This window comes from Triturus cristatus, chromosome 2_2, assembly GCF_964204655.1.
Source record: "Triturus cristatus chromosome 2_2, aTriCri1.1, whole genome shotgun sequence".
NCBI lineage: Eukaryota > Metazoa > Chordata > Amphibia > Caudata > Salamandridae > Triturus > Triturus cristatus.
The window spans coordinates 1055104634-1055123293 of NC_140582.1; the positions used below are offsets into that span (position 1 = coordinate 1055104634).

An 18660-nucleotide genomic window follows, 5' to 3' on the forward strand; every position below is an offset into this window, starting at 1 on the left:
TAACAAATTAGAAGCAAGGAAATGAGATTGACAGTGAAGCCAACCATTGGTAAGCAATAGGCAGGCTCTAAGTTAACAAAATGTCTCACAAGCGACAGTGCAGCAGCGGACCGTGCAGGTAAGAGGGGTGGGGCCGGGTCGGGGGGATTTCAACAGACGACGACCAGAGAAAATGCCTTATTTATTTAATTTTCCCTTGTGGTCCTCTGTTGAATCCGACCCCCCCCCCCCCCCCCCCCCCCACCTGGCCCCACTGCTCTGGTACTCTTACCTGCACGGGCTCCGGCTGCGCATGAGGTGCCTCAGGAAAGGCCTAAAAATTAAGAGCCGGACTCACAATGGCATTTGCACTCCTGGTTTATGGCTAGGTTTCAGGACATTTCAGTGAGGTACAAGCTGTAACTATGGGCGACACCCATAAACCTGTCTGTTTGGGGCATTCATGTATCTTGTGAGTAGCTTATAATCCTGGAAACACTTGCAAATTTACTCCTGTCCAAGGTGGCAGTAGGTGCCTTTCCAGGACAGAAATTGGGAGAAAACACTCACAAATGTAATTGTGATGTAGAAATAGGGACTTTTCTGAGGGAAACATTATGTTCTATTGAAGAAATGACAAAAATGTAACGAAGGATGCAAACGCATATTTGTAGCATATTTTCTTTTCAAGGGAATTTCAGGTGTATACATTTTACACATGAGGGTATTGATGAAAATTAGAAAGTGCCAGAGATTTAAAGGAGTACGTCTGGGATTGTCAGCTCCAAACATATAAGTAATAATTCAGGAGCAAATGTACTGCATTTACCCCATGTCCTTTGTGAATTAGGCCCTAAAAGTAAAATATATATATACATGTTCAAAACGTATTTCTAAAAACATCAAAATAGTAAGTTCATAGCCACCCACTGTATGAGTTCCACTTGGTGTATTGAATCTCATGTCACAGAACCGCTCTGAATCCATATCCTTCAGCCGAGCAAAAAAAAAAAAAAAGAAATGCAATTTTTGTTATGTTGTATGCATTACCAAAAATAGTTCGAATCAATACAATTTCACTTATAAAGCAACACTGAAACTAGGAATCAATGGGTTTTCTGCTCTACATTGGATTTACTTCAAGAGTAGTAAAAGTGTGGGCCGAATATTTCAAGTGCAGACTTATGTGGCAGTTTAGCCCCTGATTAGGAGTGAGTTTCATTTAGGTGATGGGATACTGGGTGCCTGGAATTTATGGTCTAGCGGGCATCTCCGCTCCTAAATCCACTATTCTCCACTTTGTCCCCAGAATGGGGGAAAGAGTGTGAACACGGAATGACTGGGTCCAAATCTGCACCCAGTGTTGCCTCCTACGTGGTCAACGAGGCCAGGGTGGCTGGGGGTGGGAAGAACTTAAGGAGGCAGGGGAGGTGGCTGCATTCCGTCCTTGCCCCCTCTTATCATAGGTAGGGTTGTAGCGGGACCGGATTGCATTGCAGCTTCAGCCACATTTAATTTTACCTGCCTCTTTTTTTGTGGCCAGTAAAAAATGGCATGTTTTTCCCGCCCCTAGGAAATCCAGGAACTCCAGGCCACATTGGGATACTATGCTCCTTCGGAAAATGTAAGTGAAGTATTGCCATGACCCTGGGTCAGGGGGTTTCTAAAGAAACATTGTGACATTCCGAACGAAGCCTGGTCGCAGTGTCTAAGCAGTTGCACCAGCAAATGTAAAACTAAATATGTAGCTAAAGGTACAGCGAAAATAAATGAATTCACGGAACCAGCTCAGCCTCATCCAGTTTAAGGCCACGCAGAATTACTCCCCAGCAACCGCTCACAAAAAATGACAGATTGCAGTTTGACCATGAAATGTACTACCCCGATCTCATCAATCGATTTGTACTTAGTACCGCATGGATACAATCAGTTTTTACTCTAAAAATGTATAAAACAGTTAAGTGCACTGCCATGGTTTTCGTTCCTATGTAACTGGCATTTGTATATACATGTAGTCTCTAGTCATATGTACAGCTAAAGTAGACAAAAGCTGGCTCTGGGTAGCTGAACGATATACCTTTTCACAGTTTATAAACACTTCGTGGGAATTATATTGATATTGTTTAGAATTTACGAAGATATGTGTTCCAACGCATTTAGCCTTTTTTTTTTTTTACCATTTCTATAAACTCACTTCTATAACTAATATTCTAACTTTCCTCAGGCTTGTTACATGCGACGTTCCTGTTAGTTGAACTATCTCACAAAACTTTACACTCCAGGCTAGTAGTCTTAGTTCCTTGCTGTGTTTGCAGGCACTGTACACACATACTAAGTACAGACACATGCCAAATCTGTTTTGCATTGCTATTTGCATTATACAATTCAGACATCTTTAAAACTTACATTAATTTGTTTAAGGATGACTGCAGTAAGGCCATCTTTATGTATACAGGCAGAATATAAAAATGTTTTGGGTGTGCACCTCCCAGTCACTATAACGCCAGGTATGTTGTACATTGCCTTACTGAAACGTTTCCAATTTGACGTTCGCAATATTGTGCAAATATGTTATCAGAGGAAATGCAGCATCCCCTATGCTTGAGAGTACCAAGCAGTATTTGTTTTCTTTTTTTTTGCTCTAAATACTAAAAGGCAGCATATAGCAGTTCCAATATAGACATGCGAAGTTCTGGCCCAGGTTGCAGGCTATGCACGAGAATAAAGGCGGGCAGAAGGTTGTCCAGCTCTATTGTATTTTCCAATATCGTATTATTAAAGTCTGCCCAAGATGAAGAAAAGGGTGAGAAAGAAACGCAAGGCTACTGGGTGCACCCAGGGCTTTTTCAGATGTAGTGCGGAACAACCAAAAAGTGCAACTTCAGCCATTGCTTTGTTGGCAAATAGTATGCGTTTGAATTCGTGCAAAAATCCCTTTCATGCGTTGCAGCAGGCATTTTCCATATTTGAAGGATGCTCAACCATTAATGTTCATGATAATGTGAATGCAGTTTAAGGAATTCAGGAAAATGCAGCAAGTAGCACTTGAGTAAAGGCTATCATAATCTTTCGTCATAGGTGAAGTCAATATTAGTTACACAAAATCAGTGGTACCCTAGGTATTCACGTTGCTGTGCTTATGCAGGTATTTGGGCAATGCTGAAACATCAAGATTTTTGTTCACTTAATCAAACCTAGCCCTGACGTGGTTGGTTGGTATGAGAGCAATAATACTTCCAGCATAAACACTGCCATCTGAAAGCATTGTTTTTTTCTTTTGCGCAAACATGATTTAGCGTATATAATGAAATGGTGGGTGCTCAAAGAATAGCAAAATGGAAAAAAGATGATAAAAACTTAAGGAAAAATATTTGTGGTTTACTCTTCACTCAGTTGTAGGCGGTAGCGATGGTAGCGGAGCTGGAAGAACATTCTCTCTGTTATGGAATGAGTCATCCCAGGCAGAGTATAGTTTTCAACAATCCCCACATGTTGGAATCCTAGAGACTCATACAGCTTGTGGGCCACCATTTTGACAGCCGTTGTTCCAAGAACTATAGAAGAGTAGTTGTTTAACATGGCAAACTCCAGGACTTTGCGCCCCAGTGCTTTAGCAATCCCTTTCCCGCGGTAACTGGAATCTACAGACATACGGCGTAGCTCCACTACATTGTCTTCTTCGTTGCCTCTTGCTGCGACGATCCCCACAACATTTCCTTCTAGAACCGCCACCCAGAAGCAGGAACCTGCAGGGAAAAAAGCACCTGTCAAGTTTAAGACCACTGTACATTTCTGAATCATGGTGGCATGTGTGTAAATCATTGTAATTTGTAATATAGCAGTTAAACATATGTGGAATATATGATGGCAGAGATTGGATTTGCTCCATATTAAAATGGAAACAATATCTTTGTAGAATTCAGCTTATAATATATAAATTACTCCATTTTAGTAAATAGATTGCATAAGGAAAATAGTCAGCCTAATTCAAGTATCTTAAAAGAATGAGTGTTTGAAAACATTTAGTACCACAAGTGCGCACTTAATTTTGCATTAAACTGTATTTCACAAACAGGATGTTGGAAAGATTTTGTTAATCTGACATGTCCTACGCTGTAAAGCCTGGCATACCAGATTTACTTTGATACATGTTGTCTGGAGCCAAATTGTACTTTGGACAAATTGTGATAGATGAATCTCTTAAAAGTCCATGTGAACGTAGGTTATCTTAAGAATTATTTTAACATGAAGCACTTCAAGGCTGGTGTTTATATATGCATTTCCTATTCTAGGCTTTATACTTATGGTGTATGGCACAATGTAAAATTTCCTAGCTATTGTGAAGAAAAGTTATAATTCTATTAAGGATTATGCTTAGCTTTCTTTTTTTATTCAGCTCAGCAGCCTTATTAACAACAATAACATCAAAGCAAAAGACTACAAATCCTATGAGTCCAAACCAGAAAACAAAGACCACCAATCAGATGCACCGGCAACTGCATAAGAACATCCTCAAGAAACAGCACTTCCTCTTTCTTCACTGCTTAGCAGTCAGATAAGCACTTTCCTTGAATTATTGTGTTATGCTTGCTTGTATTCCTATCTTTACTGAGTGTAACGTGGGTGGACATTAAAAAATGTACATGGCTATCTACCTACTAGTAGCAGATCTGGTACAAGTGGGCTATTTAGTAGGTTAAATGCCCAGAATAGATCAAAGTATTTTTCAGTCTGACCTATGCATCCTCATTTACTTTTTACCAACAATTCTATCTTTGAGCATATAGCTGCGTGTTGAATCATGAATAGTTTGCATTCAGTACACATTTTATTCAGCAGTTGAATAATGTGAGGTTTGTTTTATTTATACTATTGTGTTTGGGTCCTCTACTTAAACGTTAATGTGATGTACTACATGGACACTATAAGCAATAAACTGTAGCTAAATATTGTTTGGGGCATATGTTGGAGGTTTTTTCCTCTCATACAGTAAAATCCTAGAGTTAACCCAGGTGTGGTCAGATGCCTCCTTCCATCCCTGAATGATGTTCAGGAATAAGCGGCATGCATGCATTATTTGAAATGTAACTTTATTTTTATCACTTCTGTTAAGTACAACAGTCCACTTGTTAGTGTCTGGGCTTTTGGGCTTTCTGTGGTGATTTGGCGAGTACTGGCACAGCAAGAATGTGAGTACTTTAAGATTTCCTGTGCACCTACTAGTCAGATCAGAGACATATTTTTCACTCCTTGTCGTGATTTCCAGGAACTGTCAGAATTTATGCTTTTATCACACATCTTGGTACAAGGGGTTGAGGTTTAGTGTAACCATTGGCCAAATGTAGCCACACATACTCCACCCCTTCACAATGTTGTTGTTCGCTTGTCAAGGAGGGAGGTCTAATTTAGATGATTCACTTTTTGGCCCTGTTGAGGGATACTCCTCACCGCCACAGAGAATTCCTTTGTCCCTCATCTCGCCCCAAGATTTGAAGGCCGAGGAGAAGGGAAACCAGGACCGATACCTCGAGGTGCATCACCCACAATATTCCATTCCCCTAAAAGATGATAGATTATGGAGAGCTGTATCAAGCCTGGTTGTAATCCTATGCTTGATAACTTTTCGGCATCTCTGCGAGTAAATTTTGTAGCAATGATCATGTCCTTACCTAGATCATCTATTAATGGGAAACCAAGACATCAATAGCCATTATACAATGCCCGGAGGATAACGCATTTCTCATTTTCTTGTTATATTTTGTATGTGTTATGTCTTCACACTCCTCATTACACTAAATTAGTTTTTACCTTGTGTCTACATTGAATTCCACTATATGGAATACCAAAGCACGTGAAATGCCTAAAGAGGATAGATCCCAATCAGGGGTGATTTATATTCCAGCCCACAGTAGCAATAGCACATACCAGCTCTTTCTACCCAGTTCACCAAAGGTAAAAAGCAGATCTAGGTTAACCCATAGTGTATAATTTATTCTATAAACATTGCACCCTAGTCGAAAGTCGAGAATTCATCCCTAAGTATTTTTTTCTTGGTGACTTATTGATATACTATTTGAATCACTGCAAGGCGCTATATTTGAACATCCTTTATTAAAATGTGCTGTCTGTACAGAGCTATCCAAGAATGACCAAAATAAGTTATTGAGTCCTGGGTTAGGCTATTTTAGAGGTACAGTTTATCGAACTACGGTGTTCACATGCATTTTGTTAAACCAAATATTGATCAATACTTTTTGGTACACAAATAATGTGCTTATTAATAAAAGTATGATTAATTTTAGAGTGTTGTAGGAAGACAGTACAAGGTATTGCTTTATATTCTTGTTTCACTTGAAAAACTTACTTTGATTAATAAAAAAAATCTTTTCAATGACGATTTTTGGTATAAGAGTACATTTTACTATTTCCGAATTATCTCTGCCCTGATGAAAATTACATTTTTGAAAACATAATTGGTGTTTGGATGAAAAAATACAAATAAGAAACGGAAAATGATGCCCTTGCCTACCAGAAAGAATTGATTGCAGTTAAGCACTAATTCGGCTATGCCCCATATAATTGACTGATTTCTTAAGTACCATCATTTTTTTTTTATTGGACTATTTGTACTGGCATCCCAGTTCCTCTAGTTTTGAAAGGCACAAAATAGGTGCAGTACATATGAGCATTTACATAAATGTGAGCTAGTGAAACACTATCGCACATATGGACATCTACTGAATGGTGATAACATGAAGATGAGCAGCTGAAACAATGATGGTTGGGTAGTGAAACATGAACACATACATTTCATGTTAGTTGTTATTCGTAAAGCACTTGTGCATTCCAAACAGTATATTGGAGCTGAAAGCTACTGATCACAAAAATCCACATAAACACAACAGGGACTCAAATTTACATAAGCATAACAGCTCTCTTTCGGAGAGCTCCTTAAAAAGAAATAGTTTTGAAGAGAACAAATGTTTACTTTTAATGAAGTGGGTTTTTCTTGTGTAAGACCTTTTATTGTAGCTTTTGGTCCACTCCTGTAGCGCACCCTATTACCCCTTTATGGACTTTCGCCCACAGCAAGGTTCGGTCTACAACGGATTTGAGTTTTTTCTCCAGTGCCATGTTTTTAAAATCAGGTCCGATAGAAGGCTGTGAGTCCTGGGAACCAAGTGAATCATTTTCTTCCCACCTCGCCAACGAAGAGGTGTGCTTGGAGAGCTGTAACGCTCAGAAAGGAGAATGCTGAATGGTGGAGAAGGCAGTGGTGCTTCACAGCCCTGAGAAGCGGATCACACGGTACCCCCAAACGTGTGCAGCCTAATAATGTGTTTTCCAGGTGTCCCAGAGTAGGCATTGGCAAACAGGTGGAAAAAGGTCAGTGGGTTCCCATTGGAGTAGTTTGAGAAACTGTAGAAGAAAGCATTATTGAAGGATGCTATTCAACCTATATGGAAATCCACTCAAGGGTTAGAGCCCGTTGAGCAAACTGACAAAGAATTTTGAGTCTGGTTTCCCAAAATATTCTTTTTCAGAGGTAGACTGTATGTAAATATTTCGATGCATACATTTTTGTCAAGCAATATGGAATATCTTACAACTTTAGGTCTTCCTGGAGGTTGTATTGTCCCTCTAGCAAAAGCTTTCTCAGTGTTCATGTCCATGTTAAAGCCTGAAGGCTGGCAATACGGTGCTGCAAAATGTCTTGTTAAAGGATGCAGGCTGGCTTTTTAGGTCCTGAATATTTTTAAAAACCACTGTCCTATGTTAGTCTAGGGTGCAAAGTCACGTGTTCCAATAGGCCTGATTTTTAGAATATTGCTTGTTTTTTAGGATAGAGCCTGCTGTTAAAAAATGGTGAGGATACCTTACAAATAACAGGAACAGACTCGATTTAAGGGGTCAGTTGCCCCTGAGTTAAGTCTTTAAGGTAGATGAATTGCACCCTATTCAATCAGTAAATCCACCTTAGAAATGTGTAATTCCGTCTTCAATGGTATATATATTTGTAATTTTGTGCGGAGTATTTAGTTGTGTGTGCATTAAGGTACTTCATCTTTTGCAGATAAAGTAATGGCTGGACTTTGAGTATTAATTATTGAGTGTGCTGCTGAGTTCTAAGTTTGTATCACGGAACTGCTCAGACTTGAAATACTCTGCCTCTCCACCCTGAAAGTCAATAGCAAATAGTGATACTTATTCCCCAGTCTCAGGGTCTGTAGTTCAAAGGTTCCACAGCAGAAACCGCCACTGATACCAATGAGGCCAAGTAACTTCTGATTGCCCAGGAACCTCCTGAACCGTATTACCCAAACAGCTTATTCCAAATCACCAGGCCAAAATATCTGAGGGGGCAACTGCTCCCATCGGTAAATTTGTCTTGATGAACACGCATCAGGAAACAGGAGTTGGAGCAAAACGTTCTAAGATTAGAGCACCTGGAGAATGCATCTTTTGGGCTAGACTGTTCAAGCCCATAGTAGATCATGTACATCATGCAGGATCTTGAAGCAAACCTCTCTGTCTTACAGGGAGCTAATGCACTTGTCTCCTACGTATAGAAACATGATCAAACTTCTTCATCCTGCCCCTTTCCTAAAAACGATGTTTTGAATGTGCTGCAGTTTACTGAAGACCTATGTATAGTCTCTTACAGTAGGTCTATATGTGAAAACATGCCTGCAGAAATACCCATACCGTGAAGCTCTTTAAGCAGAGAAGGAAGATACTTTTTAATCAGGTGCCAACATGTGAAAACAGAATACTTTAAATTCTCATTCAACAGCACACCCAGGAAGATAACCTTCAACAACAGGTTTGGGAATTGTCCTGAGCTGGGAATGCGACAAAGTTGTTCCAACGTATTTTGTTGTTGCCCAACAATAAGAATTTTATTTTCCAGCCATTCAGCTTGCACATGCATTCCTGAATACTTAAAAGACAGTCACTGAATTTGTTCAGAGTGTCTGGAGTGGCCTGCTTTAAGCCTAAAATTAAGTGGATGTTGTCAATATAGGTCAATCCTGAACAGCCTTATGGTCTAGCAGGTTGAAATAATGGGCAAACATAATCTTGAGACAAGGAAAGTGTGGTTTTTTGGAAGCACCCAAAAATTGTGTTGGTCAGTTCCATGCAATATACAGATCACCTTTAGGAAAACCAAAATATTTATTACCTGTTTGCTTTAGGCAAGCCAGGCTGTTAGATTACTACAGGCATAATTTGACTTCTACCCTCACCTGGTGGTAACTTAGGAAAACAGACACGGTCATGCAGACTTATGAAGACAGGTTGCTGGGGGCAGAAGGTGGTGGCCTCTGCTGCCAAGAGGTTGGAAACATCAACAGTGCATCATATAGTCAGCTTTAGCACATCTCAAACCACTCTCCATCGAGAAAACTGAATGATCACAGTAGGGCATATTTAGGCTCTGGATAGTGAGGAGGGAGCAGAATCTTCAATTTTGGCCAGACTTTCTGCACCTAAATCCTGTCATTGTGAGTTACATTCTACCGAAAGGAAAGAAATATGTAGACCCCGAAATATCGGGTGAAAATCAATGTTTTCCCTGATTCTTGGGATTATTTCACTGAAATTTACCACCTTATCTGAACAGGTGATAAATGTCAGTGGATGGGCTGCTGTAGGTTGGGGATCAGGCATGGGGGGCGTACAGAGTGAGGGGGGCTGTAGCCTGGTTTGGGGAGGGTTATCCGTTCCCCTCTTGTGGTGCTTGAGGGATCGGACAGGGGCTGGGTTGTGCTTCTGCATGCAACCCCCAGCCCCTTCTGCAGCCCTGGTTCTACCAGGTCTGGATCTGCACCTAGTAAAACCAGAGTCTGGTGTTTTCAGAATCAGTCATTTTGGGTTCCCGAAACAGCAGACCACTTGAGGAGTCACTTGAGGAGTAGCAGAGCAGTATACAGTATACTCATAAGGAAGGCCTCTGTCTTAATCTATTTGAAACAGAGTTCAGATGGTTAAAACTCCACCACATAGCTGACTAAGAATATTTGGATCAGACAGATCATATGGGTTCTCCTGTTCAAATTTTTCACCATGTAAATATTGAACTTCCCCACTTACACTATTTGTGAATAATGTATCCCCCCTACCTATTCCTGCATATTGTCTATCATTTTATTGTCGGAACTGTCAGCATTCGTTAAAATGTATTAATACCCGTTATTTTTTAAATGTAAATAGTCAGATTTTCACTATATTTTCCTATTGCCATATTGAAATACATGTTAGTTCTAAGAGTAAGTTGTATGCCCATTCTGCTCCTATATAATGAGCTGCTTGGTAACGGCAAAGAACCCTCTTCAGTCTCCATGCCAACTGTCTGAAAGTATAGTTTATCCGAAGCTTTACAATGGAGGGAATCTGCTCATGGGTGGACTTCAACCTATTGGGTCACATTCCCTATAACTAACACTAACTAGTCTAGTCTGGATTGCTCCTCTATCTTCTAGATAGAGGGACCACCGATGAGCAAATTGGGAAGTAAAATTTCAGACTTTGATCATTAACGGATGTTGTTGCTTCCCCAAAATATACAAAACGGAGGGCATACAGATTACTCGAGGGCACTCCGCAGGCGATTAACAAGGAGCATTGATGGGACAAAAAACACTTTCCTGTTAACACAGCACTTCATCAATTATTTTCGCATGAGAATGTCAGAATTAACAGAAACATTTGTTTCCGGGAGTCCCTATTCTAAAGGAGACCTGTGAGTGCTATGGATGGCGAAAAGCCCGATTCACCCGATTTTCACCGCCATCACCATCGTGTGAAAAAGCCGTAGTGAAAATGTATGTTCCTGGGGAATCTGAGAAATTACAGAGCCACAGCAACACCGGATACCCAAGAGTAATCCCACTGCGAATAATTAACAAGCGATCATAAAACCATGCTGCTTTCAAGACTTGCTCAACAAGGGGTGAGAGCAGTCAACTCAGTTAATCACTGAGATTTTTGTTTCCACAATTTTACGTGAACACTTGCGTCTGAGAGCTAGAAACAGGACAACGGCAAGTTGTCTTGAGGTGGGTGATACTATTTCTACTCGAAAAGATAATTTTGCTCAGTTGCTTTACAAACTAGAGTTAAATATAGGGGTGGGCGGAATTTGCGTAATCGCGTTACGCAAATCTCCGCGAAACGGTAAAAAATCTCCGCGAACACGCAGAAATTCCGCGAACACGCGGAATTGCTTGTTCGCGATACTTTTTTCCTGTTCGCGATCGCTGTTTGCGTGCTCGGGGTGAAATATCTCGCGAACACGCATATTGAGAACGCGAACAAGCAAAAAATTTCGCGAAGTCGCGGAACGCAGAGTTTTGGGCAATTTCGCGTTCTCCGCGGAACGCGAAATTACCCAAGTTCCGCAAATTCCGCGAACGGAACGGAATTTACCGCCCAGGCCTAGTTAAATACTTTCACTAGGCGGAGTTTGAAAGCGAAGCCTTGGGGCAGCGAAACAAATATCTATTTGTACTTGTACTTTCAGATTTAGACACATTACCCACAAAGCTAACAAAATGTAAAAACAAATATTGCAGAGCCATCGCGAGTGTAACAGAAAAATTGAAAAAAAGCACAAAAAGATCAAAAGAAAAAAATGAACGTCCACATCATTAAAACAGAGTCACCAAAAAGTATTTTCTGCATTCTGACAAGTTGTCTATTTTTGATCAACTTCTGCTATCAGGTGATGAAGTTATCGTGCCCTGTTCGGGACCGTCAACACGACAGAAGTAAAACCAGTTAGTATCCCCGTTTCTCGGTACAACAGTTTACTGAAGTGCAGGGGCGTAGCTTCAGGGGGTGTTTGGGGTGGCACACACCCCTAATGTATTTTGAGGTAAATGGTTGAGTGCAGCTGCCTTCAATCAGGTATAGTGAGGTGTCGGAAGTCATCAGGAATCTTTACATACACAGACAAAAACGCAAACACTCTCTACCTCTCTGTTTTGAAAGTCTTTAAAGATGTTGGTTATTTGACAAAATCGTGTTTTTTCTCTCACTTAGTATCTCTACCAATCCCTGTTCCTCTCCCTTTCTACTACCCCTTAATTCCCTCTCATGCACCATGCTTGTCGTATAAAGTATTTTAAAATGATATGCCAAAGTGATTGTTGGAAAATCTGGCACCCACACCCCTCAATCTTACTGACCAAGGTAGCCTCTCCTTAAGTGTGCGTTTATTAACAAATAAAAAATCAACTGAATTATAATTAAAAATAGATCTTATTTTGGACGAGAATAAACCAGTTTATCGTTGGAAGACTAAAAGCCCATATAAATCTGTGAAGAAAGGTGTAAACAAGTTTAGGGAGTTACACATAGTAAAGGAAAAAGCGCAACTCAATATATGAACACAGGCTCTTACCAAGGCAAGAAGGAGGCAGAAAACATTCCTCTACATCCGGATATGCAAGCAACATCAGAGGTACTCAGGAAGGGAAGTGGTTATTTCTGAAACACCTTGTAATAGGAGAGATCCCACCTATGGTATGTACAATTGAGCACAGTGTCCACTATGCAGCACAAAGTTGTGTGAGATTGGCAGCATGGGAAAAGGTCATAATATAGTGCGGTCAACCATCAAAGCATTGGACTTGCTGGGTGCTTATGCCCTGCATGCAGTATTCATAATAATCACCATTGCTGGATCCCAACATGATGATTCTGCAGGTAAGCAGAATTCATATCTATCAAAATGAGAATGGCATAGAAATGCACTATCTCTAATAGTTAAGGGCGAATGCTCTTACTTATACGTGAAGCTTGCATTCACATTGTTTAACTGACAGATATATATGACATTGGGGGTCATGTCTTTTTTTGGTGTTGTGTGAGCTTGCCCATAACTGAGCGAGAAGAAAGAAACCATTCTCCCCCCCCCCCCCTTCGTTGCTCAATATGGTGTCAGAAAGTGAGTACACAATCATTAGTAAAATTAGACAGTGTATGGCATACAAACACTGGTGGCAGGAAATGAGCGCTTAGTTGGCAAAGAAGTACCTCTTTCACTGTCAATGAATACTGCTTTATGTGTTCACTCAATCTGTCAGACACACAATTAAGCTTGTGCACCCATTTATATTATTGTCAACACAAGAGTTTTTGTCTATAGTGGTAAACTGTCCCTTTTGTTGGGCAAATTTGCCATACTTTCACATTGATCCACCAGGTGTGCATTTGGTACTTTGAAAGATATAAGCAATCAGTACTGAAAGATTCATTGTCTCAATTCTTACCTGGTCTAATCAATGTGCAGTTTTCCCCACAGACAATTCACAACAATTCTGGATGCACAGTTTGCGTGATTTTGAAATGTCCATTCAAAGTCTCTCACTGTAAATATCTAATGGTTCGGCATGATGGCATAAGCAATGCAATGGCTGCATTTTTAATGTGCTGTGAATAGGGCTGGGTGGAATTTGCGTAGGCGCGCTCCGCAAAGCTCCGCGAAACGGTCAAAAATCTCCGCGAGCACGCAGAGTTCCGCCAACACGCGGAATGGCTTGTTCTGCCCATTCGCGATGCTTTTTTCCTGTTCGCATACGCTGTTTGCGTGCTCGGGAGGGAAATATCTCACAAACACGCATTTTGAAAGCGCGATCAAGCACAAATTTCCGCAAAGCCGCAGATCGCGGAATTTTTCGCAATTCCGCGTTCTCCGCGGAACGTGAAATCACCCAAATTCTGCGAACGGAACAGAATTAACCACCCAGGCCTAGCTGTGACGCTTTTGAAATAAAAAAACAAACAAATGATGGACAGAATGCAGAACAAATCAAACATTCACCAACAGCCACAGATCTGGGTTAAACCCATAATTTTTTGTTTGCCACGTCACCCTAGTTTGGACCTAGCCAAATGAAAATCAGTCTTCACCCTGCCTCCCATGGGAACAGTCTAGCCTGAACGGTCAGACCAGGTCCTCCCTATACCGGAAAACAAGTATCCTGGGACTGGTTTTTGGGTATCATCCCTCATGAGCCAGGCTAGCTTAAATCCAGTGGTATAGTGAGCACGGGACCGATGTCTCGGCACACCCTTCCCACTTAGGGTGACAAAGCAAAAAAGCACACAAATGATGGACGGAATGCAGAACAAATCAAACATTCACCCCAATCACAGGTCAGGGTCAAGACTGATTTGCATATGGCTGGGACCAAACTGAGGTGCAGTGACGAGCAAAATAACAATGGATTAAACCCAGATCTGTGACTGGAGGCGAGTGTTTGAAAAGTTTCAGCGCTCTGTCCATCATTTTACTTTATGATGTTGCTATGTGCACCGTAAATTGCTATGGGTATACCCAAACATGGGTCAATTGCTCGCTGCAACACTGGATTCAAGCAAGCCTGGCTGATGAGGGGGTGATAGCCCGAAACCAGTCCCAGGATGCTTGTTTTACTGTCCAGGGAGGACCTGGGCTGGCAGTTCGAGCTGGACTGTTCCCCTGGGTGCAGTGTCAAGAATGATTTGCATATGGCTGGATCCAAACTGGGGCGAGGTGGCGAGCAAAATAACTATGGATTAAGCCCAGATGTGTGACTGGGGTGAGTGTTTGAAAAGTGTCAACACTCCGTCCATCGCTTTATTTTGTGATGTTGCTGGAGCTGTCGGAAAGCCACATTTCTGAGATGGATTTGGGAGTAGGCAGATCTTAATATGCAGAGGGAAGATGCATGTAACTATTTGCTCTCTAGTTAGAAAACGTTTTGCTATTTTGAATGCAATCAATGATTTCTCAATTGAGAAGGACTGGTTGCTCAGAAAATGTGAGTGCCTAAATATAAGATTTTGATTGAACTAATTTATGTGTTGAGAGTGGTCACATAGACCATGAGATGGTCCTCAGTCGTATCATTTACACTTTGTGGGGAAACTACGATCATAAAACCATGCTTTTTTCAAGGCTTGTTTAACAAGGGGTGAGCTTCTGTCAACTCAGTTTATCACAGAGAACTTTTATTTCCACAGAAATAATAATTTTTACTTGGTGAGCACTTGTGTCTGAGATTTAGAAACAGCACAAATGGCCAGTTATTTTTGAGGCGGAAAGTGGGTGACTGGAGGCCGGTGATACCATTTGTACTTGAAGAGAGAGTTTTGTTCAGCTAGTTTACAAAACTAGTGTTGAATTTAGGGCTCCTCTACAGTTAAACATTTTCTGCACAGAAAATCAATACAGGAATTACTTCATTTCATCAGGTATGTGAGATCTCATCTCTTAATACTGAGTCACATTTATAATTTTGTCAGTCTAATATTTGACCTTATTCATAGAAACCTTGTGGCCATTGATACATATTTTCCAAAGCCTGATCCCATTACGGCGAGGATTGGAACTGGCTTAGATCACATTCTCCTCAAAATGTAACACAAAAGAAATTGCCAATTTCAGGGCAAAAGAAGTCCAACACTACTGTCTCTTTTATGTGCAGGAAGAAACTGGTCTTTAACTATATAGAAATTCTTGCAAAGTGTAACGCATGCACGTGCATCAAAGTGTTATGGGGGGACTCTGTGGGTGAAGGGCAATAATTTAATGCTGCCTCCAGCACTTAACGTGCTTCTAACCTTGGAAAATTGGTATATGAGCGTTCAATAGCCTCTGTGACAGGAAGGTGAGATTGCTCACTGGAACAAAGGTTTTATATAAAATTTATCACAACCATGCTCGCACTTATGAGTGTTTTAGTTTTGGAAATAATGGGTTAATAAACCGGTTGCTAAGCATCAGTTGACAGCCAACAGCGATGTGTCTGGTAGGTAGGTATGACACATTTTATGAACAGTGGGTAACACGTAAATAATAGGGGTTTTGTTGTCACAGTTGTTACAGTATACAAAATTCCTTCTTCACAAATGAAGGCCGAGATAAAAAATCTACCTAGACGTTTGTCCTCCCAACACAAGACTAAACACTACACATAAAAAGGCCTGCCTCATTATATCAATTACATTGCCAACTTAAATGGAGCATTTCCCTGGGAAATCTAAGGCCCTCACCCACAAAAATCTGTGGCATGGTTCAACATCAGGCTTCCCACACATTGGTCCCCGTAGTGTCCAAGGTAGGCTCTACCACATGAAGTGGGTGTGAGTTTTTTTTATAGGGTCCCTATCCAAAGAAATGTTAAATGACCAGAGTAAAAAGGTTACAACTAGCTAGAACTCTCAGAACAATACTTTATCAGTTGATAGCAAAAACGTTAGTAATTATCCTGTCATCCTACTACACACCAACATGTTTCGGACGTTCTTGTTAGTGCGCTATGGGTCAGTGGCCTTCGTCATGGGAGCAATGCGTCTTGGGGCTGTACCCCAGATTAAAAAAACACAAAGTGACCTCCAGGTACATAGACCTGGGACTCATAGTTACCAAGAGGCTGCTCACGCGCCGTTGGAAGTCTCCTGACCCCCGGCAGCAGATGCCTTGTACCAAGCACTACTATGCTGGGCGCAGGCGGAAAGTGTGACTCTTAAACGGGAGGACGCTAGAGGGCTGCGTAAGCAGCCGCTAGCTGCAGTGTGGGACGCGATACTATTGGACCTTCGCATAGCCTGGCGGGATCGCCTGCAGTCGCCACCGGGAATGCCTGCAATTGACAACGGACATGCGAGTGAAGATGGCCTATAACGTAGGGAATGTAAGGAAGCGATCACTGCTTCGTCCAGCCATCCTGCATGGGCTCATACATGCATTGTTGGCCTCCCCTCTTAGGTATATATACTTAGCCCCCACACTGCAGGGTATACCATATGCCAAGTATTTATTATGTACTAGGGGGAATGGGTGACTACGTAAACAAGATCCCTAGACAAAATGGTGTGTTTGGTCGCGTGTGTGGGCGGGGAGGGGAATTGCGGGTGCGAAACAGGAGGGCATGTATAAGTTCACTGTAAGTGTTCCAGGTGTAGGTTGTTAGGTTTTTATGTTATGTTGTTGACTAAGCATTAAGTAAGTTGAAAACAGTACACTATGATGTCAAGCCGATTGCTGGACAAAGAACACTATAACAGTTAATATTGGCTGGCATGTATGTAGATACTGAGCGAGCTATATCTGTAAAGCCATGATCCGTCTTGTATTAACAATGTTGATCAAAGCAAAGAAACGAAAATAATGCACTGTAAACTGCAAATTTGTTGTATAATCAATTAAAACAAAGTTAAACAAACAAAAAAAAATGGGTCAGTGGCCTTGGTCAGGACGTCTCATTCTTTGGCTACTACAGTAGATTACCTTTCTGGTACATCCGTAGATGTCACGTGTGACGTGCTGCTGTTTCTAGTGTAATGTCACCTTTTATCACCTATGTACACCCCTAAAAAGTATATTTACGGTATGATGGTTATCCACCGAAGGAGGGATTCAACAAGGTGATGTCTGGCGCCGTCAGTCCCTTGAGAAAAATGTGACAACAGGGGTACGCCCCCTCGTTTCACATTGCTGAGAAAATCTATCTGAACACCACGAGAAAAAAACTCCTGATAAGCAAGTATGTGACAACCAGGATACTGTAAATCTATGGTGGCTTTTTTAGGGGTGTTCATAGGTGATATTAAGTGACATTGCACTACAACACCAGCACACTGCACGTGACAGCTATTCATTGAACCGAAAAGCAAATTTAGGGTGGTAGCCAGAGAATGAGACGTCCTCACAGAGACACATAGGCACTAGCAAGAACGGCCGACGCTTGTTGACAAGGTGTTTACTAACCTTTTTTGCATCCATCTTTTCTGTTTTAAATCCTGGCAAAACATTCCTAACAAAGTATTCTTAGGAGAGCTCTAGATATTTTGAACCTTTTTACTCTGACATTTCTTTGGAGGGATTACTAGTAAAAAAAAAACTTTCTACCACTTTATGTGGTAGAACCCACCTTCGACTCCTTCAGAGCCCAGGTGTGGGAAGCCTAATGATGAAGCATGCCACACATTTGTGTGGGTGAGGCCCTAACATTTTACAGAGAAGTGCTTCATATAAGTTGGTATAGTGATTGATTTGCTGAGCCTAGCTTTTATATATGTAAAGTGTAATAAAACAATTCTTCACACATATTCAATGTTGTACTAGGGATTCCTGTGTGAGTTAATTTATCATAATGTGCAGCTCCTTTCTAGGATATCTTGCTAGTGGTATGCAATGGTTCCTGTTATTCAGTTAACAATCCATTTCGCCATCAAGGTTAGATCAGTCTTGAATGAAGATTCCCCCCTTTATCAGATGTTTTAAAAGCAGTGCTGCTGTTGGCAGAGGGATCCTTACATACGCTTTATCTGTTAGAGACATCTAGCCACAGATTCCTTACTTTAGAATCCTACCCAGGTGCCAGACTGGATGCGGAAACTTTTTTTCCCACAGTACATCTGCGCATCAGCAGAGCCGTCACCATCACAGAAAACGCCAAAGAACCAAAGTGCTACGCGTAAGTTGGACATCGCCTCGCAACCTACAGGTTGCAGAGACTTCTCAGGCAGCCCCGCGTCTCCCTAAATACCCAGGGCTGGGGCAAGCTACGACCGAATGAAGGAATATATTCTTTTGTTTCAACAGGTCTTCGACCCTCTGACTCCCTCTGGTGCGCTTTCAAGCCCCAAAGAGGTAGGGAGTGTCCCAGCTGAACTCTTGCTGGTGGC

The 18660-nt window shown here is 41.4% G+C and overlaps 1 protein-coding gene across 1 annotated transcript in view; it reads right to left on the minus strand.

Moving 5' to 3' along the window:
• Positions 1-262: 262 nt before the first annotated feature.
• Positions 263-18660, minus strand: part of ASPNAT (aspartate N-acetyltransferase) — a 204673-nt gene continuing 186275 nt past the window's right edge. Inside the window, exon 3 of the mRNA XM_085642553.1 lies at positions 263-3725. Coding sequence (XP_085498679.1) covers positions 3358-3725 — 368 coding nt within the window. The 3' untranslated portion in view covers positions 263-3357. The remainder of the gene's footprint in view (positions 3726-18660) is intronic.